This window comes from Sciurus vulgaris (assembly GCF_902686455.1).
Source record: "Sciurus vulgaris genome assembly, chromosome: 10".
NCBI lineage: Eukaryota > Metazoa > Chordata > Mammalia > Rodentia > Sciuridae > Sciurus > Sciurus vulgaris.
Genome location: NC_136470.1, coordinates 46,784,648 through 46,808,557, shown reverse-complemented (window position 1 = coordinate 46,808,557; position 23,910 = coordinate 46,784,648). Strand labels below are relative to the sequence as shown.

At 36.9% G+C, this 23,910-nt stretch overlaps 1 protein-coding gene across 1 annotated transcript in view; it reads left to right on the top strand.

Moving 5' to 3' along the window:
* Positions 1 to 2,798: 2,798 nt before the first annotated feature.
* Positions 2,799 to 23,910, top strand: part of GABRR3 (gamma-aminobutyric acid type A receptor subunit rho3) — a gene marked incomplete at both ends in the record, with an annotated part of 41,013 nt that continues 19,901 nt past the window's right edge. The window contains 5 exons of the mRNA XM_079155697.1: positions 2,799 to 2,923; positions 12,169 to 12,281; positions 17,690 to 17,757; positions 19,629 to 19,852; positions 23,460 to 23,542. Coding sequence (XP_079011823.1) covers positions 2,799 to 2,923; positions 12,169 to 12,281; positions 17,690 to 17,757; positions 19,629 to 19,852; positions 23,460 to 23,542 — 613 coding nt within the window. The remainder of the gene's footprint in view (positions 2,924 to 12,168; positions 12,282 to 17,689; positions 17,758 to 19,628; positions 19,853 to 23,459; positions 23,543 to 23,910) is intronic.

Sequence of the window (23,910 nt, the reverse complement as noted above, 5' to 3'; positions counted from 1 at the left end):
TGGAATGATTATAGGAAACTAATTGTTAAATTAGTTTACATCACACCATGTACTTATCATTTTGTAGTGAAAATATTTAAAGTCTACTCTTTCAGCAAGTTGAAGTATATGATACACTATGATTAACTATGGTCACCATGATGTATAATATACTTTGAAAGCTTCATGTTCCTAACTGACACTTTTAAGTCTAGAGACTTGATGAGATCACTAAAGGAATGGTTGCTAGCCAATACAAGTACCAAAGAGCTTATGGCCACTCCAATGTAATGAGATCTGACAGAAAAGGGAGAATCTGATAATAAAACTGAGGGGAAATGATCAGAGAGGGAGGAAAACAGGCGTCCAGCATCCTAGAAGTCAGATAAAGAAAGTGTTTCAAGTAGTGGGGAGAGACCAGGTGTGTCAGTGGTCCCAAAAGATGAAGCAAGGTAAGGATGGAGAATAATTTGCGAATTTACATCCTCCTTGTTACTAAAAAGCAAGAGCACTTCCATTGTACTACATAATAAGAACTGGGACTCTCTGACAGAGCAATAAAATGCATAGCACTCCCCTAACTCGTTTAGTACAGAACACTTTCCACCAAACATCTTCAGGGTAGCCAAGAACTCTGGAAAGTGCTATACAGATCCTGGATCCTAAGGGCAGACAGCAAGCCTCCCTGGATCCCATCGGAGCACTGAAGGGGAAGTTATGGAAAACAAACTCCGAATGCGATGTTACCACAATGTAATTCTCTATCCAACAAAATGACAGTAGCTAAGACCAGCAGCTTTTCTTCTTGTCCTTCCATTGATCCAACAAAGAAGAACACTTCCTGGCAGAGAAATATGTGAAAAAAATACCCAAACTTCTCAAGCTGTTGAGGAAACTAAAATTAAAACTACATTGTCCATTGGGTTGGTTAACATTTAAAAACCTCTTAACCCCAATGTGAAAAAAAAAAAAAAAAAGAGGTTTTAAGACATAAGAACTCTCATTTACTGCTAGTGGAATAGTAAATTGGTACAACCACGTTTATGAACAATATGGTGGTATCCAGTGAATTTGAATATGTGAAGGCATTCAGCCTAGAAGTTTTAACTCTACATTTCTACCCTAATGAAACTATTACATATGTAGAAATGTTTACAGAAATTCACTGCAGGATTTTTTTTTAATAATAAGATACAGAAACAGTGCCCATCAACAAAAGAATAAGTGAAATCTTATATATCCACACTGAAATACCATGGGCAGTTAAAATGAATACCATAAGTGATTAAATGAATGTATCAACACAATAATTCCCTAAAAAGAATGTTGAAAGAAAAAATAGGTTTCAGAAGTAGAAGTGAAATGTGGCACCACTTATACAACGTTTTCAAATGAAAAATGTTTATATGTGATTTGTGGATGCAAATGTGTATCATAATAATATAACAGCATATAATGATAATCACTAGATGACAGAAAGGTAACGGTTAACTAAAACCATTTGGCATGTTTGTAGCAGTATATATTAAGAATATATTTTAAAGAGGAAAGCATAGGAGGATGTTTTGATACTTGGACTAAGAAAGGACATAACCCAAGTTTAAATAAGTAAATGTGATAAATTAATAATGCAGGATACAAGGTATCAAGTGCTCAAATTCCTTCACAACACTATTCTGGGGAAGAAAATGACATTCTTCCTAAATTCTGGTGAACAGGCCACCTGTTACTACACTGCTCACCTTGTGATATTCCAATTGGAGAAATTTAATTTTACTGATACACATTCACTGGTACTTGGCATACATGCAGGGAATATTTCCAAAGAACACCTATTTGTTGTAGGTAATTATCTGTAGAAATGTGTATAGGCATAAATTAATAGTGACAGTACATGCTTTGCACACGATCCAGGACTAAGTTATTTCTTATTAGGTTGCTTACTATGCCAAACCTTAAATTGAACCACTTTTTTGGGGGGAGGACTGGTACTGGGGATTAAACTCAGGGGCACTCCAACACTGAGCCACATCCCCAGTCCTATTTTTTATTTTATTTAGGGATAGGATCTCACTGAATTGCTTAGCACCTCACTTTTGCTGAAGCTAGCTTTGAACTCATGTTCCTCCTGCTTCAGCCTCCAGAGCTGCTGGGATTACAGGCATGTGCCACCATGCCTGGCTAAATGGAACCATTTTTATTCTCAAATATGGAATAGGCCACCATCTTAAAATATGATTGTTTACCTGTCAAAAGTAAGAATTTAATATTTTATTTGTGGCTGCAGCAGACTGCATGCTTTAGGGGAGAAAAGGATTCCTTTCTGGATTAAAAGAAACCATAGGGTTAAAAAAAAAAAGTCTTGAGATGTTTAATTAAGATTAATAATCATCTTTTTCTCATTAAGCATATTACTCTACAGTCATTAAATATATTCAGATGATATTACATTGGATTAAGAGGATTAATGCCTAACCTCACTTCTTTGTCTGCCCAGGACTGCAGCCCAGAGTTTATTGAGTAGAGGATCGAGCATCCCACTAAGAACCCTCACTGGAAAGAGGGATGTAAACTGAAAATGAAAAATCTGCTTTGTTTTCCTTAAATTTCAGATGATCTAGACAGATATGAGCCGGTAAATGATGTGACTCTATCTAATCTAGTGAAACTAGGACAGTATTGAAGGCAGTGTCTTTTTAAATTTTTTTTATTGCCTTAATGCCTTTTATTTGGCACACTATTTTTTTAAAGACACATGAAGAAGAAATCTCAATAACAGTACTGGCCGCATCCACCAGCATTCCTTTCTTCTAGAAGAGATGGTCCTCGCTTCCCAGCTGGTCTTCTTCAGCTACATCTGGATCACACTGATGCCCAATGCTTTTGCTGCTTCTGACATCAAGACGCCCTCCCTGCGGTGCTCCACGTCAGTGACACACACCTGGTAAGACTCCACAGTTTAGTCCCTGCAAGTATTTTCTGGTTTTTCCCATCTGCTCCTTCAGACCTATTGGACAGTCAGAAACATATCTTTAACGGAAGTACATCTTTGTGGGTAGTGTCTATCTCTGAAAATAGCATTCACTCATCAAAATAAATCACCCCTGGTGGACATTGGAAAGAGAAAAATCCTGCGTCTCTGCTGGAATTCATATGCTTCTTTATAACATTTTTGAAGAATACTGTTAAATGGTTATGTAAGGATCCTCTTTCAGAAAATGTATTTCTTCCATGATTAATACATTTATTATTAATATTGAGACTTATTTAATGTTTCCTCAGATATTTTTGAGTAGAAAATAGTCTAAGTGCTGGGGCTGGGCATATAGCTCAGTTGGTTGAGTGCTTGCCTCACATTTAGAAGGCCCTGGATTCTAATCCCCAACACCAAAATAATAATAATAATAATAATAATAAAGATAATTTTGGGGCTAGGAATGCAGCTCAGTGGTAGAGCACTTGCCTAAAACATGTGAGGCACTGAGTTCAATCCTCAGCACCACATTAAAAAAATAAATAAAGTTATGTCCATCTACAACTAAAATAAATTTTCTAAAAAAGAAAGAAAATAGTCTAAGTGCCAACTTCTTTTAATATCAAGTGCTATTATATAGTATCATACATTGCTGAGATAGTATCAAAGGCATTAAGGCCATGTGTTGTTTTTTGAGAATAGTTTCCATACATTTGAAATACCCTCTCAAGTATCAACATATCACCATTGCTATTTTGCCATAAATAACCAAGAGTTTTGTGGATACGTGGTGAGGAAGGTAACGATCTGTTCTGGTGACCACCCCATCACTACTTGCCAGGACTTACACTACAGTTCCAAGAATCCCTTTAGCCTGGCACCTGAAAAGATTGGTTACTGTTTTACCCATACACCCTTTAAGAACTAAAGAATGTCTTTGGGAAGATCTCCCTTTTTTATAAAATTTCAAAAATTACCAAGAAGCAGAAACTGAGGGAAAAAGATGAATAATATCTTCCAGTCAGTCTGGGCAGTCAATGAATGACAAATGCTTCAGCCAGGTTGCCCTCACACCTTGAATATTTATAAAAAATATTCACCAGACAATCAGGAAAGAGCATACAGGACTTTAATTCTTGTCTTCTGAAATTTTAATGAACCAATACTGAAAGGGAACAGTGACTAGAGTCCTGATTCCTCTTTTGCTCTTAAAAATCAAAGGCCTTCCTCCCAGGCTTTCCTTCCATTCTTCAGCTCCCAGACCCCAGACTTGAGATGAGGTAAGGTCTTATACAGTTTAACCACTTCAGAGTCTTCTCCAGGGCAATCAGGCAAGGAAATATTTGGGAAATGTAGTGTTCTACCACTAAACTATGCTTTCTTTTTTCCAGATTACTTATAACATTCGTGTAATATATTTTGTCTAATTTCAAAATAAATGGAAACTGCTTAAATATCATGTACCATTTAAACTGTGGGGGATTTGTCCAGTCTGCATAGTAGATGTTTAGAAAAGGAGAAGAAAGATTGTTATAAAAGCTAAGCCATTGTCCTGGCCCACTGTTGGTGGCAGAAACTAAGAACAGTATTGAAGGCAGTGTCTGCAGAAAAATGTGCTCAGTGTCCTTTTTAGGTGTCTTCTGAGGACAGTAGGGGAACATAGATTCTCCGTGGCAGGGTGAAATTTTTTCTTCTGTTAAGTGCCTCAAGTGATGCCCTATGAAAAGGAAGAGAAAATTTTAGAGACTATGCAAGCCAGATTTCCCCCAGAAGAAACCTCCAGGTTTCTGCTACACAAGGCCTAACATGTTTGTTTTCACTTCTTTATATCCTGAATGAAATGCCCCTTTGAGCCACAAACTAGAATACGATTCATTAAAATTTATATCTGCTTCTTTTGTTCTTCAAAGAAAAATCCTGTAGGGCACTGGGGACTGAGTAAACCATCACACTGGTTCAGAAGTAGCCACTTAGAATGAAACCAGGCACTTTCCCTGAGTGAATAGGTAATGCAGGCAGCCAATTTCTGAACCGTCACTCAGTACTCTCTCATGCACATTCTAAAGCATTTGATAAAAATATATGAATTATTGTATAGGGTAGTTTCTAGAGAAAGGAGTCCAGGATTTAGTATGTGAATAATTACTGTTGAGGTTCTTTCCCCAACATCCAACCTGATTACCCATAAATAAGAAATGAAAGAATGGATAATCTACCCCTTCATAATGCAAAAGAACGAACAGTGAACATGAAAGGAAGTCATGGTTTTCCTTTGAAAATTATGTAGTGAGTTTTTAATCCCTCACTTTGAATTTATACACATTATCTCGAACCTGCTTTCAATACAATCAGGCCCTTAAATGCTTTATTATAAAGTATTTTCATTCGGAATATAACCTTAGTTGTTAAACAAAAATCCACTTTTCCTAATCTAAAGATTTTTTGAATCTTTGATTCAAAAATTCCCTTTATTTCTTAAAAAATAAAGCAGGGAAGAACATGAATATAGAAAGTTTTGGCAAGTGAAAATGTCCCTCTTTTGCCTGAGGAGGAAATCTGGCTCCCTGGTAATGCAGAAGGGAATAGATACACAGACTCATTGAATACGTAGTCTTTCTTTCAATAATATTATTGAGTGACCTTCATATATGCAATGCTGGGTTGGGGGTTGAGGATACTATGGGAACAACACATTGACCCTGGCCTTAAGAATAATCAGCAGAGAACTGGAATCAGTTCCACCAAGCTTGCAAAAGCCCACTGATAAATTTTCAGAAAATGTATATGCCACTAAAAAAAATAATTATTAAAAATTAAGTTGTGGGGCTGGGGCTGGGGCTCAGTGGCAGAGCGCTTGCCTAGCACCTGCAAGGCACTGGGTTCAATTCTCAGCACTGCATATAAATAAAGGCCCATCGCCAACCAAAAAAAGATACTTTAAAAAAAAAAATTAAGTTGTATAAACCTACAATTAAATGTTATTTTTAATTCATAGGCAATAAATACTTAAAACTCACCATTTCCTACTTCCTTTACTACATTTTGCTATCATCTAAGGTCTTAAAATTATTTAGGCCTATTATATCTCTATGGTAGAATTACTTCAATATGCATACCATACCATATTATGCCATTCTGGATATGTCTATAATATGCTAGCCCATACTATTCCATGCCATACAGTCATATATATACTATAATAGGGGCAATCTCTGTCTTGAAGTTGAGTAACTTGGTAGGAGTATTCTACTTCATGGAAATAAACAAAATTCACTTGAAAAAAAAACGCTACAAATCAGGGCTTTTTTAAACATGGAGAGCCACTTATTAAACATCCATCAACATCTCCTAAGCCCGTTGTAAAAGTCAGGAGGGTCCTAGAGATTGCAAATTCAAGTGCAACTGCAAGTAAGATGAAGGAGAGAAGCAGAGATTCTAATGACAGCATACATGCTTTTCTCAGGTGTGCCTGTTCAGGTCCAGTCTTCTCTCTTTATTTGAGCACAGTATTACCAGATACTCTGATTTTTCAAAGGAAATAGGAGTCTAGGTTTTCATATGAAATTTTCCAATTTAATACATCATGTGAGATATCCAAAATAAGTCTGCAGACTAGCTCTTAATCTAGCCTCGTTTACTCATTTTGCAAATAAGCAAACTGAGACCTCATAATTGATCTCATGAGCTGATGGAGACCCAAGGGAGATCGAGAACTGCTGTGGCTGGTTCTTTCACAGAAACGTTCACTGCATAGGTTTTTCCTTAATAAAAGATAGGCTATTGACTAAGTCAAGTAGGCATTCCCAGAATTCAGGTGTTCAGGAGCCTTTATGTCTGGGCCACAAGAGTCATCCCATCTAATGTACCACGTCCTTTCTAAGGCACCTCACAAGCATCAGGGACCTAGAAATAAACTTTGGATCCATAATTATAATGATTTTCTTAATGACAAAACATTGGACCAACTAATTTTCCCACTGTTTTACTTTATTCCTTGGATTTGCATCTATCACTCTAATAATACATTTTTGCTCTATTTTGTATTTTTCTAAAGAAAAATAATGACTATAAAGAGTTACTTTAAAGTTTGCCTGTATGCTTGGGACTGTAAACTGGGTTTCAGTGTGCACTGGTTCATATTAGAGCCTGAGTGAGAAAAACAACCATGTTAACACAGGACGTGCTTCTAGAATGAGTGACAAGGTGAGAGATTCTAGAGGGAAGGTCCACCTTGGTGTAGTTCATTTATAAATCATGACACAAATAACCCCATAACAAGAATGGATTGTTGCTTGGAAAATTACCAATAATCTCCATTATGCCTTCTCTTTTCTAAGTTCACTTTTAATCCTTGTCCATATACCTGGTTAAAGTTATGGCATAAAACTTATTTTATATTTTCTTAAATTAAGCATTTTTCAATATTGCCTAATAGCTATCATAATGATATTTTTCATCACTTCATATTATTAATTGGATTTAAAGAATGAGAATTAAACTCCTTCAATATTAGACATTTATTTTCAGCTTTGCACTGCTATAAGTAACAGTAATATAAGCAACAAATATTTTCATGCATGTATTTTTTCCTTTACTAATAAAAATTATAATTTTTCTGAAATCAAATTACTGAGTCAAAGCACATAGCATATCTTTATGGCTCCTGAGATGAATTTCTAAAAGAGTTTACCAATAATTATTCTCCCACCTGCAAGGTGTAAATACTCCCATTTCACATATCCTTATCAGTGTAGGGCACTAACATTATTTTTGCCTTTTACTCATTTAATAGATATAAAATAGTAGTTGTGATTTTAATTGGTATCCCAATGTTAACCCTCTTAATTAACTTTTTAAATATGCTTGTTAATTACAACCTCCCTTGGGTAAATAGTCTAATCATGTCAGGCCTAGTTGTTTTCAAGTTCTGATTCTAGTAGACTAATCAGATATATAGGCACCCTTGGGGAAACAGTTTTGTAAAGCAGCCAACCTGAGTGTTTGTGACTCAATTAAAATGAGGGTTTTTTTTCCCTCCACATATGAAAGTCTAAGGCATCAGAATGAGTTAGGTGTATTTGTTTTCTCTCAACCAATTCCAGTACTTCTAAATTCTTTCCCTAGTGTGTCTTCTTCAAAGAACTTCTTAGGCCTCCTGAGACTTAAAACTCAAAGTCTAGCCTTTCCCACCTCCTGACCTCCACTTTCTTAGTCACAAAATTATAGTTGTTTCTGACACTTAGAAGAGGCAGGAGTATAGAAGCAGTTTCCTTTGTTAGAATCCAGGAAGAAAAAGGCCCTAAGTCAGAGGAAAACCTCAGCTATTACCAAGATGTACACCTCTGTCTCTCTAACAATGTTCACAGTGCTCTGTAGACTAAAGGCAAAGACTAAGAATGCTGGTGTACCCGTCTTCCATCATTTGAGATTTCTTTGTTTGATCACTTCAGGACTTCTAGATTTCCTCAGACAGAAGTTATTCAACAGATTTCTCTCAGTAACTACTAAAAATGAAGTCCTTTCTTCTAGAATGGGGACGAGGCCAGCAGGCACAGAATGGTTTAAAATATTGCATACTTGGAACAAGACTAGCAAGTTCCAGGCTAACACTGATGCTCTGCCACATAGTAACCCCTTTAATAAACATATTTGCTTCTTTTTTGTTTTATTTCTGTCTTTATTTCATTAACTTGTTCATGTAGTTTTAATAAACCAGAGGTCTTTAAACTAGGCACCTCTATTTCTGAAGTGTAGTGTATCCATACGGAAACATGCAGGCTATCTAAAGGGTAATATGGACATGCATAGTTTTTAAACAGTTTCTTTTAACTTCCTTATGACCTTTTTGCTAAAACCCCACCTGAAAACTCACCTGTTTTTAATAGTTCCTCTGTCCAACTTGAAAAAGGTAAGGTATACCTCTTTCTCTTCCTAGATGCTACTCTGTGCATTGCCCTAGTGTGTAATAACTTTCTGGGTATAAAGAGACTTCCCTCCACCCAAAGAGGATGACTCTAATATATCATTTTCCAAACTAGATGGTTCCTATTTTTTGCTTTCAATTAAACTAGAGAGAAAGAACCTAATTAATTTGTCAGGTTATAAACCATTGAAAATGATCGTTGATATATCAAACAATGTGAAATTGAAAAACACTTAAGAAGGAATTTAAATAATTGTTATATTGCTAAGACAATGTTAAAAAATATTCAAATTCCATATATTTACATATATGTGAACAAAGGTTTTCAAATGCTGAAAACAATTTCATCTACTAAAAATAAAAAAAGAAACAAAATTTTTGATAAACCCAGTTTGATTCTAGCAATGAGTCACATCCATTTACTTATACATAAAAGAATTAGGAAAATATACCATCATTTCATAAACAAATGTATTTCCACTAAAATTTCATTCTTAATTTTAATATTTACTTCAGTCATGCTTTGCTTCATTTGTAATGGTTATAGAAAAAAAAAAGCTAATTTCAATGTACACACATTTCTTCTTGAAAAGACATATAGGATGGGGTGGTTTAAATTTATGGAGAAGCCAGGTACAGTGACACATACTTGTAATTCCAGCAAATCAGGAGGCAGAGGCAGAAGGATCACAAGTTCAAAGCCAGCCTCATCAACTTAGGGAGACCCTAAGCAACTTAGTGAGACCCTGTCTCAAAAAAAGAGGGAGGGGGTAACTGAGGATGTGGCTCACAGATAAAGTGCCCCTGGGGTTTGAAAAAGCTCCCCTGTGTTCAATCCCTGGTACATAAATAAATAAATAAGTAAATAAATAAATAAACAAACAAACAAAATGCTATGGGGGAAATAATATGGAAAGACAAGTTCAAAGAAAATAAGGAACACTATAAAATTTCTAATATTTTTAAAAGAATAATTTGTTCTTATATTTTTAAGTGCTTAATGTCAGTATTTGAATTTTTTAGCAACATTTAGAGGATGAATATGTTTTCTATTAGCCACAAATATTTAAGTAATTTTAAAACTTATGGTGGAAAAATTGAAGACATCTATTTAAGTATGTGTGGGGAAGCAGATGAATTTTCAAAATTCCTTTAGAGGTATACAAGGAGCAAATTCCTTTTTTGGAAATACATGAGATACAAAAATAGTAAAAAAAATAGATAAATATGGAACATCCCATTCTATATCAGAAGAACCCTCAGGTGTGTGTGTTTTCAAGTATTGCCAAGAGAGCATTTCACAGCAGTCTCTGTGTTCAGTGTTCTTGGGACTCTTAATTAAAATTTATCCTTTCCAATCTCATGGAGAGATAAGCTTTATAAAAGATACATTAGTGACGTTGTTTGATATTATTTTTAAAATGTTATTAGCAAAGGAGTAACTTTCATGATTTTACAGTCAAAGTTACAGTTCCATTTTTCTTAGAATAATAAGTAGCTAACTTTTATTAAGTGTCAACTATTTTCTAGGGCAGTGGCTCTCCTGAGAAATGGTTATAAATAAAATTCTTATATCCAAAAGCTATTGAATCAGAAATTCTGGGCATGAGGCCCAGGAAACCAGATGATTTGGATGCATGCCAAAGAAGATAATATTTACAAAACATCTGGCATGATGTCTTGAACATAGTAGGCATTTAATAAAAGCTAGCTGCTATTACTTGTTAATAAATAGTTCATTTTAGCTCCCTAGAATTTTTCTAGTTAATTCTTCTTAAAAGAAATAGTGCTCTGTGTTCCATTATTCATAAGATAAAATGACTTGACTTATTTAAAGTCAAACTCAATGCCTGCTACAAAAAACAGGGTTTTTTTCCTCCCAATTTCTTTATTCCTATCATTGGAAAAAGTACATCTGTTGACCTCTGAGGTTTCCAGAAACTGCCCTGTTGAAAGACTACACTGAATGATCTCAGGCGACCACATACCCAGACATATCCCTTCAACTGCTTCAGAATCTAAAATTCTTCCCATCACAGTAATTATACTGAGTTCAAAAAATTGCCTCCACCTGTCATGAGTTAAAATTGACCTTGGTTACCTAAAGAAGATACTTATTGATCCAGATGGGTTGGGAATTCAGAGTAACTAGATTCACCCAGAAGCCCCTGGCTACAGACCACCACGATGTTCTTCTAGAAGGAGGATCTAAGGGTCTCCTGCACAAGAAGATTGCAGTGTGTCACTCACAGAGGAGCTGGGCTCTCCCAGACACTGCCTCCATGGACTCACAGTGTCCCTGGGAAGCAGGTATCTCAGGGCAGAAGTGAGTCTGAGAATCCAGCAAAATGCCCAAGTTCACAGACCTGGGGAGCAGGGCTTTGTTCCCACATCAGGACACTTAGAGGGAGGCCACTCCCATCTTGCCTTCACCCTAGAGAACTGTGGGTAAAAATATACTCTACATCCTTGTAGTCTGGCTTTCCTGGGTCCAAGTCCTGCCATCCCTTACATTCTAGAACTTCTGCCAGGCCTGCCAGGATTTCATCCTGCTCCCATATTTTCTATTTATTTTGTCTTTGTAAAATACTATTTCCATCAGTTTACAAGTTTGCAATGCTCTTATTTTGGTTTTCACTGTTTTAATACAGACTGTTCAACTTCAGTGATCCCAAAAATTATTTAGTGACATGGTTGTTTCCATGAGTGCTGATTTAGTTGGTCTGGGATGGGGATTCATGAATATGAATATGAATGTGAATTTTGACTACCCCTACCCAGGTAGTTGAGATATCCCAAGTCTATAAACCATAATGTGAGAAACATTGTCTGTTTGGGCATTCAATCTATACTTACTGTGTCATTTAAAGTGCCCCAAAATTTGATTTATCATACCTGCTCCACCCTTACATCATAAAGAGCAAATGGCATTTGCTTAACATGAACTGAGAAAATGAGATTTTATGTAATTATTTCAGAACACATTATGTCAAGTACAGGTGGATAACATAAATAAAAATATCCAGAAGTTGGCCAGGCACAGTGGTATACCATTATAATCCCCTCAACTTGAGAGGCTAAGGCAGGAGTATCTCAAGTTCCAAGCCATTCTCAAAAACTTGGTGAGGACCTCAGCAACTTAGCAAGACTCTGTCTCAAGAGAAAAAATAAAAAGTACTGGGGGATGTAGCTCAGCAGTAAAGCACCCCTCAGTTCAATCTCCAGTACCCCCGCCAAATCCAAAAGCATATATATCTCAAAAGTATACTTTTTTTCTCTTGGGGTGGGACAGCAAAAAAGAAACTAGAATGAAGAAAGTTGACAATACCAAAGTCAGGCCCATGAAATATGAGCAACTTCTCCACATCGAGGACCATGATTTTGCAATAAGGCCTGGATTTGGAGGTGAGTATTATCTTTATAAAACTCACATTAAAACCCATTGTACTGCCAAAATGGAGTTAAAAATTAGAAGCAATTAAGGTCAAAACGTAAGTCCATCGATATATTAAAAAAACTTACAATTTCTTCTCTTGAATGAGAACAATTGAACACGTATCCATTTTAACTCATTAAGTCCCAAGTTTTCAAATCTGCAAATGCTTCAATGAAATTGACACAGATCATTAAAATCAGTTGAAAATCATAATCTAGAACTTACTGTGTAATTTATTATCATTAATATTTTTAATGGCAATAATCATAAGAATCATAAGAATTACTAATCATACATTTATTACTTTTCTCAAAATAATAGAAAACAGGGGCTGGGTGAGCCCAGCAATTTGCATTTCTGAAAAGTTCCTTGATGATGCTAATGCTGCTGGTCTGTGAATCACATTTTGAGAACCACTGCATTAGATTATCAGTATCAGATTAAATGTTAGTGAATTTAAAGTTTTTGCTTTTTGTTTTCCAGTCATTTCTCACACTTATTAAATCCTAATTTAAGGTTGTATAGGCCTTGAAATTACACAGGCTTAGAAGTGTGTTCATTTTCTTCCTCCAAGAATTCTATCACTTTCTCTCTCTCTACTTAACTATTTCTTAAATATATCATCTTTACCACAATTCCAAACATACTTAAGCTTTCCACCGTTCTCAACAAACTGTTTCTTACCCCATAAATTTTTTCCCGAAGTTTGTATAATATACTCTACAACCACCATGCAGGTGTTCTGTACCTTGGTCTCTATGATACTATGAAAACTTTGTTCATTTTTCCTCTATTTACCAATTACCAATTAGCGGACGGAAATCGAGTTAAACTCGCTGGCTATTCGTCTAATTAGCCACTAGAGGGCGCCAGTCACAAGAGAATGGTTAGGACTGTCAGCCGCCGCAGTTGGGAGCTCACCGTAATACACTCAACGCCAATTCCAAAGCTGCCCTAATTCCTAACAGGTTAGGTTCCTCAGTCAAATTACTTTCTATTCTGGAGGAAAGAGTTTCTGAAGGGATTACTTTAGCCCGTTGAAAGTCAGTCAGTGAGAGAATCACTGTCCTTGACTGTGAACCTTGAAATAAGCAGCCCACAGACACCTGTCACTCAAAGTCATACAAGGACCTGCTTCAAAATCACCTGGGAGTTCCTATAAGTGCAGAAGCTCAGGCCCCAGCTCAGACCTCCTGAATCAAAACCTCATTGTAACAGGATCCCCAGGTGATTCACTTATGCTTGACAGTTTGAGAGCTGCTGCTACAGATTACTAAATGCCTACTACCTCTTTTATCTCGAAATATTTATGTCTTACTCTCCATCCCCTGTATCATCCCCAGCCCCCAGAAAAAAAGTCAAATTAACCCTAAATTTCCACTTTGCTTGATCTGTTAAGATGTTTTTAAGCAATAATGCATTTTTTAAATATTTTTTTCCTGAGGCTATTAAAGGTTATTAAAAATGCAATTGAAAGCTGCTACTTAGTGACAGGTGGCAAATCATCTTACAATTAAGAAATTTTTCTGACAATCATAGACTGGGGATAAATGATGCTCAGATGGCTTATGTATTCAGTCAGTTCAAACAGAAAAAAAATCCATAATTTTGGTCAGAAGTTTCAGTCTGGCAGCTCTATGAAACGTAGTCCTTAACCTTTTCTGGCCTGTCTTCATCATAACAGCTCCTTATACCAGTGACCCATTTCCATGTTCCCACAGAATTGCCTTCCATGGGGCAAATCACACTGCAGGATATAAAAGATGAGCTTTAATTTATCTTCTCTTTCTTTATACTTGTCCATAACACAAACACATGAGCATACTTCTTCCCTCTTGATCTAAATGTAACTTCAGCACTTCCCTTGACTTAATGTGTTTTCCTAATTAGCTTTAACATTAAAACCAGCTGCTGCTGCAGTGTTTTTTACTTTTGTAAAGCATTAGAAGATTAATTGACTCATTATGTGGAAACAGGAGGATATAAATTTAGGGGAGCTTTTTGTTTAACTTGGGTTATAAATTGCAGCTCATTTTCTTTATTTATGTTTTCCCTACCCATTACATCTCCCATAACTAAGGGTTTTCTGTTTTAGTGTTATAGATGAGGATTTCTTTGTTTTCTCAAAGTGAAATCAATGCAGTCTATGGATATTGGCTACTGAGTTGAGGCAAAAGCTAAGGTTAAAAGCTGCTTGTACAGTCTCTGCCTGTCACAGAAGAGGACTGAAAATCAGAAGAACTTGGTTATATCCCTGTCATTAACCAGTTTTGGGTTTCAGGCAGTGTTGTGTGGTCCCCTCTGAGTATAAGTTCCCACATATGCCAAGTGGAAAAAAAAAAGTTGCTGTAATGATGACATGAGATAATACATGACAAAATGAATTTTAAATGAACCATACTAAAAGATAATTTAACCTGCATTATTCCAGCCTGCAAAGAAAGAGATTGATGTTATAGCTTTATGTACATAAAAAGCTTATAAATATGTGTGTACCTAGTTAATGATCCCAAGCAAGCAATGCCATATCAGAAAACTTTATTTAATTTTTATTATATTTTAAATACTTTACATATAGACTTAATAAAACTGCTTATAAAATTGTCATTATTAATGTGGTTACATTTATCACTGATCTAATAGTGCAAAGTTGTTTGTTAAGACATTTGGATGGAATTAGGTTAAAGAATTGACATGCATTTTTTCATGTAGTCTAACAATAATAAGGCATATAAGGTATATATTTTCCCCTACTTTACAGATTAGCAAACTGATGTATGAGGAGTTAAGGATTCACAGAAGTTTTGTTCTAACTTAGGTTTATCTGGCTACAAACTTCATGATTTTAATACATCTTTTACTGCCACTTTCTCTCTTGACTCAACTCCACACTGTAAAAGAGAAGATCTTTAGAATTTTATGCAGATCCAAAATTCTGTGTTTCTGCATCTTGCCCTCAAATCCCCACCCCCAACTTCACTAGGACATCGGGGAGCCAGAGCATAGATCTTACCCAAGAAGTGAGTTGCAACTGGACATGGAGCTCACAGGAGATAGAAATGAGGGCAGGCAGCTCTGAGGGTGTACATTTGTCTCGGAAATGAAGAACTCTTCCCCAGGAGAACAGTATTAATCTGGAGGGAGGAAAGAATAAATCTAAACTATTTAGGAACTCATTTCTAATGGACAAGCCATATCTCAGCTCCACAGTCAAAACAGCCTTCAAACAACCCCAAGGACCCAGTGCTTCCAACACAGGCATGTCTGTGTCCTTGAAGGCAGCTTTAAAGATTGTTCCCCAGTTTGCACGGTCACCAACTTTCTTGTTACTGTGACCAAAACACCTGACAAGAACAACTTAGATGTTGAAAAGATTATTTGGGGCTCATGATTTCAGAGATCTCAGTTCATAGCGGACTGACTCCATTACTCTGGACCAGAGGTGAGGCAACCTATAATGGGAGAAGAGCCCAGTGGAGGAAAGCTGCTCAACTCATGGCAGGGTCAAGAAGTACAGAGAGAAGTCTCGAATGAGATTCCACAGTGAGCATTACTCCTCAGGTTTCCTAAGTGAGGAAACCAAGCATGGAGACATCACTTACCATACATCACCTAACAGTGGTGGAGCTAGGTTCAAATTCGAGTCTATGTGACTCCAGTGCTGGATCTTTATCGAGGACATGCTGCCACCCCATAAGACTTTTCCAAATCTTTCATTCCCTTAGAGTATTAGAATTAGTGGGAAGATTTACTCACCATGAAGTACTGAGCAGAGCCAAGAGCAAGATATTTTCATGAATTTTTATTTTTCTATCCTGCTAATTTAAGAAAAAAGGCCAAAAAATAAAGTCACCAAATCTGATTCCTAAAAAGGAATACTACTGAGCAGTTTCCAAGTCAATGCTCAATCAAAACTATCAGTAAATAACATTATTTATAGAGTTACTATTAGTATTATAAGAAGAAATTGATCTGATATCTCAGGAAGAAGTTGGAGGTTAAGATGCAAGTAAGGGATTCCTGAAGGCAGAGACAAAAATAGATTTTCATGGCAGAGCAGTGCCTGGCTTACTGAAGTAAGAATGATACTGGGGTTATGGACGTATAGAACAAAAAAGCAAATATGATGTTCATATAGTAAAGGTAACATCAGCCAATTAATGGGGGAGTCACAGAAGAATGACAGAAACTAGCAAGACAGCTTGTTTTACACAGTACTATGTATTTAAAAGGCTGTTGAATTTATGCACACATATGCCATAAGTCACACATCCAAGTATTATTTAGACTAGTAAGAAAGTTTCTCAGGCCTGATTTCTCTAAATCCCAGAATCTTGACTAAAACAACTAGCTGGGATTTCTCTATGCAGAATTTATATTTTTCATCAATAGTTACAAGTGTTTTTTAACTCAAGACTATATAAGCAATAAGGGTGAGAGTGGGTCATTATGGAAACAAAGCATATGAAGATTATATGTTTAGCTATATAAATTGTGTTAACATATATATGCATCAAATTTTATACTTAAAACTAAATGATAAAACTATTAACATCAATGTTCCCTCACCCAGAAAGCTGTGAAGTCCTTTGTTGGGTGCCCTAGGAAATGTCATAGTATCACCCAGTCTGGACTGTGTTGTCATTTAGGTTTTCTGGGCCCACGAATCTGATGCTAGGTGATCCAACTGCAAACAAGTCTCAGCAGTTCCCTGTATGGAATTGCTCCAGATCTGACTCCTGGTATAGTCTCTTCCAATGCATTTCTAAGGATGTCTGCTTCTCCCCAGGTGCAGCCTGTTGTTGCTGATGATCTGTGGAGGGAATCATGGTGCTTATGTGTAGCTTTGCACTGCCATCTGTGTACTTCTAGTCTGCCAACTACTGTACAATTGAAAGTGGCTGGGTTTTTTGAAGGAGAGAAAACATTTTAACACTGCCCAGAACCAACTACTCTGACACTCCCTGATTGTAAGATATAACCATGGCCATATAAAATGCATAATTTTTCATACATTTCGGTATGTTTTCAAAACATTGACCCTTCCTCTACTAGCTAAAAAAAAAAAAAAAAAACCCAAAACGAAAAATAAAACTGAGGACATCACTTCTATACCACAGAAGAAAAATATTTGAGAGGTTACCAAGTAAATGAGTAATGATTATTGGAATAGCATTTATTTACACATGTGCTTTTGCTATTATAACTGAATGTACAGTAATTCATTCATTAGAAAATGGGAAAAAAAAATTTTGTTTCAAGAAACCCAGAAAGTAATCCATTTACAACCTATGAACAATGATCTCTCTCTGTTTTGAAGGTTTCCAAAATGATTGGCATGCATTTCTCAACATTTTACCCATTGTTCTTTCTGTAGGGTCCCCAGTGCCAGTAGGTATAGATGTCCAGGTTGAAAGCATTGACAGCATTTCAGAAGTTAACATGGTAAGTTTCTGAAAGTATGAGATCAGTAGTAGCAAAATCATTGGTGTTCTAATAAATCATTTGAGTTATGTATGTCATTCATCTTTCCTATCATCTTTCCTACTTTGCTCAACAATAATAGAATCATGCTTCCTTTGTCCTCTTCTATTCAGTTCGTTCTGTCTTCAATTACAATTCCCACTCCTTTTCTACTCTTCTTTTTTCCTTCTAGTGGGTTTTTCAGCAGTGGGGCACTACCTACAGAACATCGTGATGTATTTAGTTATGTAATGAGAACTAGGAGCAATCCAGTAGAAGGAGAATCATGATGGATGTGCACTATGTCATCACAACTATGAAATTTTCCCCATAAAAAGACCATTGAACCAAGCTTCATAGGCCACTTCCAGAAGTTTCAGCTGTTATTAGTCTTGCTTATCTGTAAACAACAAAGGACTTTTTGACTCAGAGGACTAAAAATTAAGAAAATCGCTTCTATTTTCTACAAATACAGAATAGATTGTCACTATTTTATTTTGCAACAAAACAACTGTATTGTTTTCATGGAGTACTCTTCAGCTACCACTGTACCTAAGACTTAAAACACATCACTTGCTAATCTCATCCATCTTCCCTGTAGCCTCTTTCTGTCTCCTACACTATTTTGCATGCTTACTTTTTAAATCATTCCCTCCCTTAATCCTGGTTTTATAATTTTTGCCATTTTTAATGTTTTAATATCCTCTACCATAATTTTTCCATCTTATTTTCCCCATTCCCAATGTAGAACTACCTTCCTTATCTATGTAACGACAATAGTTGTTTCTCATTTACATAGTTTTCAGGATTTTACTCCAAGAACCCCTTCATGCTATGGCGGCTAACTTCCATGCCCACGCCTAACTTCTTTTTCACCTGCTCCTCTTCTGTTTGTGTGTTAATGCAGTCTCAGAGTTTTGTTTAACCTCCTTTAGTTTACTTATCTATGCTAAATGAAGAAAGATTTATTCTTTTAAATCCTCAATGTCCATTTCCCTATTCTACCTAACTGCTGTACTTCCTCATATCTGGATCATGTGTTCCGTTTCATTTCTTTCTCCTCAGTTCCACTGTCTTTTCACCATCTCCTATAGGTACATATCTTTGGTTTCCACCACATGCAAGTGTAAATGACAAGGGCTCCACCAGGTACCTAGTAGGATGCAGCTTCTAGATACGGTTTGCACCTAGTTTGCATTTTAGTATTGACCGCCCCCCGCCCCCCAGGACCTAAAGTATTAAGAATCCAATTTTGAATGCCTTCATGTGGGGCCTGTGCCCTCTCACTGGCCCTGGAAACCAGGTCATGCTTTTCTCTGGAGTCAGCCTGTCTTTGTCCCAGGACCTCTGACAACTTGCTTTCCACTAATAGCTCTAATACATACTGTGTCCAGGTTTTTGCAGGACTATTCAATTTGGAAGATCAACTTTATCAGAATTAACACAAAATTATGAATACTAAACAGTTTTAAAAGTGGACATTTATTTAGAATAAGAAATTACAATAAAATAAAAAACAAAATATTGAAGTTTAAGGTCCCTTTCATCTGCAGTCTTTTCTGGAGATTTATCAGAATGCTCACATAAAATAGCTTCCCATTGATAACCTGATTTCCCTTCCCAGTATGAATACTCTATAATCCCAGGAACTCTCAGCATACACTGGAGTCCATGTGAAGGAGAAGTTCACAACCTAAGCTCATTAGCTTCATCCTAAACCTACCTGAAAATACAATATAGGTCACTCACCTACAAGTCATTGACACCCATAGCAATCACTCCTGGGAGCAAGAATATTGATCCTGCACCCTGTTTCTACTAGTTTTGATTGGTCTCCTTTTCTCTCTGCTTAGGACTTTACAATGACTTTTTACCTCAGGCATTACTGGAAAGATGAGAGGCTCTCCTTTCCTAGCACAACAAATAAAAGCATGACCTTTGATCACAGATTGATCAAAAAGATTTGGGTGCCTGATATCTTTTTCGTCCATTCTAAAAGATCCTTCATCCATGATACGACTATGGAGAACTTCATGCTGCGCGTGGACCCAGATGGAAATGTCCTCTTCAGTGTCAGGTAAGGAGGACTCTGTATCGCCTTTGCTTCCCTGGACCACAGCCATCTGCACCAACGCTGCTGGGCCTCCCTTCAGACTACACAGACAACACTGCTCTCAGTTTAATGGTGCTGATGCACAAGGGAAGCTGTGATATTCTCTGGTTCTAACACCCAGTTTTAAAAATCGGTTTCCTATTCTAACTATAGCCATTCTGAGTATATGGATGTATGTTGATTGGAGAAATAGAGTGAAACTGACTTTTAGAGATCCTTAAAAGTCTGGCATACAATTTTCTAGGTATGCAAATCTGCTATTCCTCTTCGTCCCACCTCTGGACTCCATCAAAGAGTATTTGAATCTTGTGCTAGCTAAATAAATAATTAACTGTGTTCATTTTTCACAGAAAGGCATAGTCATCTTCCAAATTAGTATTAACTTATTTCTTTTTCCTCTTTTTTACTTATTTTATTTTCCTCTTTTTTTTATTCTAATGCTATGCAGTAATAGCCCTCCATCTTTAAAGTTCCATATTTTCTTTTCACCAAATGAATCCTCTACATACTATATATTCTAAAAATGTTTAGTAAACCCATGCTATTCAATTTTTTAAAAAGCCCTAGAAGTCTCAAAAAGATTCTACAGTAGCCTGGAAAAGTAATACCCTAAAAGATATCCATCTCTTTATTCCTGGAACCTGTGAAAGTTACCCTTTATGGCAAAAAAAGATCTTTGTAGATGTGGTTAAATTGAAGATCTTAAAATTGGAATTGTCCTGGATTATCTGGCTGGGACTTGAATACAAACATAAGTATCCTTATAATAGAAAGGCAGAGAAAAGTTGATAGACTCAGAAGAGCAGCAAACAATGTGACCACAAGCCAAGGAATACGGTGGCTCCCATGAGTTGTAAGATGAATGGATTTCTCCCCCAGAACTCCTAAGGGAGCAGGGTCTTTCTGACGCCTTAATTTTGGCCTAATGATACTGACCTCAGACTTCTGGCCTCAAAAACTGAGAAAGAATAAATTTCTATTTTTTTAAACCACCAAGTGTATTTTAATTTCACACAGTAGCAACAGAAAGCTATTGTAGGTTCTTTTGCCTATTAAACATATCTTGTACAAAGGAACTGCCATTTTATAAAGGCTGTCAATTTTTTTGTAAGTGAAACTGATGAAAAGTACTATTTTTCAATAGGAATTTTAAATCAGGAGTAACAGAAGACTCAAAAAAGCCAGACACAGTGGCGCATGGCTGTAATCCCAGCAATTTGGGAGGCTGAGGCAGGAGGATCATGAGTTCAAAGCCAAGCTTCAGCAATTTGGTGAGGCCCTAAGCAACTCAGTGAGACCCTATGTCAAAATAAAGCATAAAAGGAGCTGGAGATGTGGCTCAGTGGTAAAGCACCCTTGGGTCCAATCCCTGATACCAAAAAAAAAAAAAAAAAGACTCAAAAATATTCGAGTCAGGTCTCACTAGGAATTGAGGGCAGAACAGCATTATTTAGTCAAAAAATCAAGTGTTTCAATTTGTTTTGGTGAGGGGATTACTGGTAAAGGATTAACTCACTGGGTTTTTCTTACATTACATATTCTAAATAAAGAGTTGGCCCTTGACTCTCTCCTTCAAGGTAACCTCTCATTCCTAGCAATATTCTACGTGATAAAAGTATATTTTGTTTACCTGTTGTCTGTGACTCAAGTATAATCTAAACTCACAATGAGACTTGTGGGGGTTCTGAGTGATGTGGTATCTGCATAACCTCTGGAGGGCTAGAGACTGAGGTCAGCCACTTGGGTAGTTAACCATGGCTCAATGGAAAATGCTCAATTAAAATGTTGGACACTGTATTAGTCATCTTAGCATCACTGTGACTGAAAATATCAGACAAGAATGACTTAGAGGAGGAAAAGTCTATTTTGGCTCAGTTCAGTCCATGGTGGGCTGACTCCATTGCTCTGGGCCCAAGGTGAGTCAGAACATTATGGAGGAAGGAATGGCTGAGCAGGGCTGCTCCAGTCATGGCCAGAACACAGAGAGAGCAGGAGGAAAGGGCTGCAGGAAAGATGAATCTTTCCAGGGCACATCGCCTATGACCCTTTTCCTTTAGTCTACAGTTCTCCAGCTGCCTACAGTTACCAGACAGTACACTCAAACAAGGATGGACCGATTAGGATACAGCTCTCACAGTTCAATCACTTCACCTCTGAACTTTACTGCATTAACACAAGAGCTTTTGGAAAATACCTAGTATCCAAACTGTAACAGACACCAAGGCTGGAGTGAGCTTCCCTGGTTTTCAGTTCCCCAGGTAGGTTGTCACACACCATGACTGAGGGAATGAAGACCTGTCTACAAGACTCCACTAGGAGAGAATAACTGGAAACTTGCTTCTGATTTCCCCTGGACCCTGCCCTGTGATCATTTCCTGTTGTTTATTTTAATTCTTTCATTGTAGTAAATGTAACCATGAGTACAAGAACTTTGCTGAGTTCTGTGAGTCTTTCTAACGAGTCATTGACCCTGAGAGTGGTCTTGGAGACCCCCAAACTCAGGAAGATTCAAAATGGTTGTTGGCACAGCTCTTCCAGCCAAAAACAGAGCCAATGTGAGCCCAGAGTCAGATCACCTGGTTCCACGCTTGGTTCTGGAACCACCTAAACTCCTTGCTCATTAATTTCTTCGGGTGTACTATGGAGGAGACAGACTAGAAGACTTCAGAGGTCCTTTCCAGCTTTAAAACACCAGAATGAATATATTTTATTTACATAAAGTCATCCAGACTCTTCCCTGATTTGGTATTTTGGTGTGTGACTACTGACAGTAGAATTCATCCACAGAAGATGAAATGGTTCTACTCTGATTATCTCAGGAGCACCCTGGGTGGGAGCATCTGTTGCCTTTGTTTTTTTTTTTTTTTTTTTTTGCAGAGTTGCTTGGAGGCCTTTTAGGAACCCCTGATCTGCTATTCTGGGTACCAAAGTTTCTACTTTGAGGCAAGATCATAGTACAGCAGCCTCTGCCTGAAGCCAGGAAAATCTAGGAGGATATAAAAATTGAAAAAGTAAACCTCATCAGCATGCCATCCTTTTGGCTTAATAGCAACTGAATTATGCATTGTGCACGTCTATCTATGATTAAACATGCTCCAGGCTTTTCCCTCACTGCTGGAAAGAGAATTTCCTCAAGTGAACTTGCTTTGTGAAGGAAACCTTTACCTGTTGATGTTTATTTCCACTATCCCAACCCTTGATTACTAGAGACTACTTAAGTTTTGGTCTTTCAAAAAGCAGGAAATTTTAAAATCTATTTTAAAACATCTCACTTTGAGGTGTGTTTTTCTGAAAACATCAGAACCAGAAAACACAGAGGGGGATGACCAGGAGATGGTGAAATCAGAAACAATTATGAGAGCCAGAATGCACTCATCAATCTGTGTCGTAAGCTATTATCATCTATCCTCCTGGTTTTGCTTCCTGAACATTATTTGGACAAAAGATAATAACACCTATTTTCCATTACTCTTGAAAGGCACACGAAAAAGGGGAACAATAAGGGACCTTCAATGTTGCATGCTAATTTGACCATATGTTAAATGATCTCTTTTTCTCATTCCTTTTATAGGATAACAGTTTCGGCCATGTGCTTAATGGATTTCAGCAGGTTTCCTCTTGACACTCAAAATTGTTCTCTTGAACTGGAAAGCTGTAAGTCTTATTTCCTGATGCAGTGAGTCCATATCATCTGAACACAACATCACAGGCTTGCCCAGAAATAAGTATGGTCTTAACAATTGTTTAAAAATCTGAATGTATTTTTCCAAATCAGTTGTGGGAATTTTGTTTTGGTTTGGTTTTTTACTTTTACTAAGGATAATGGCAGTTTATCTTTCAAATGAGAAGTTTCAGAGGAAAAATGCTTTCATCATTACTTTTTTTCTTTTTTTTTCTTTTTTTTTTTTTTTTTTTTTTTTTTGGTGCTGGGGACTGAACCCGGGGCCTTGTGCACACTACCAACTGAGCTATATCCCCAGCCCTCATCATTACTTATTTTTACAGGTTCCACAATGGTTATG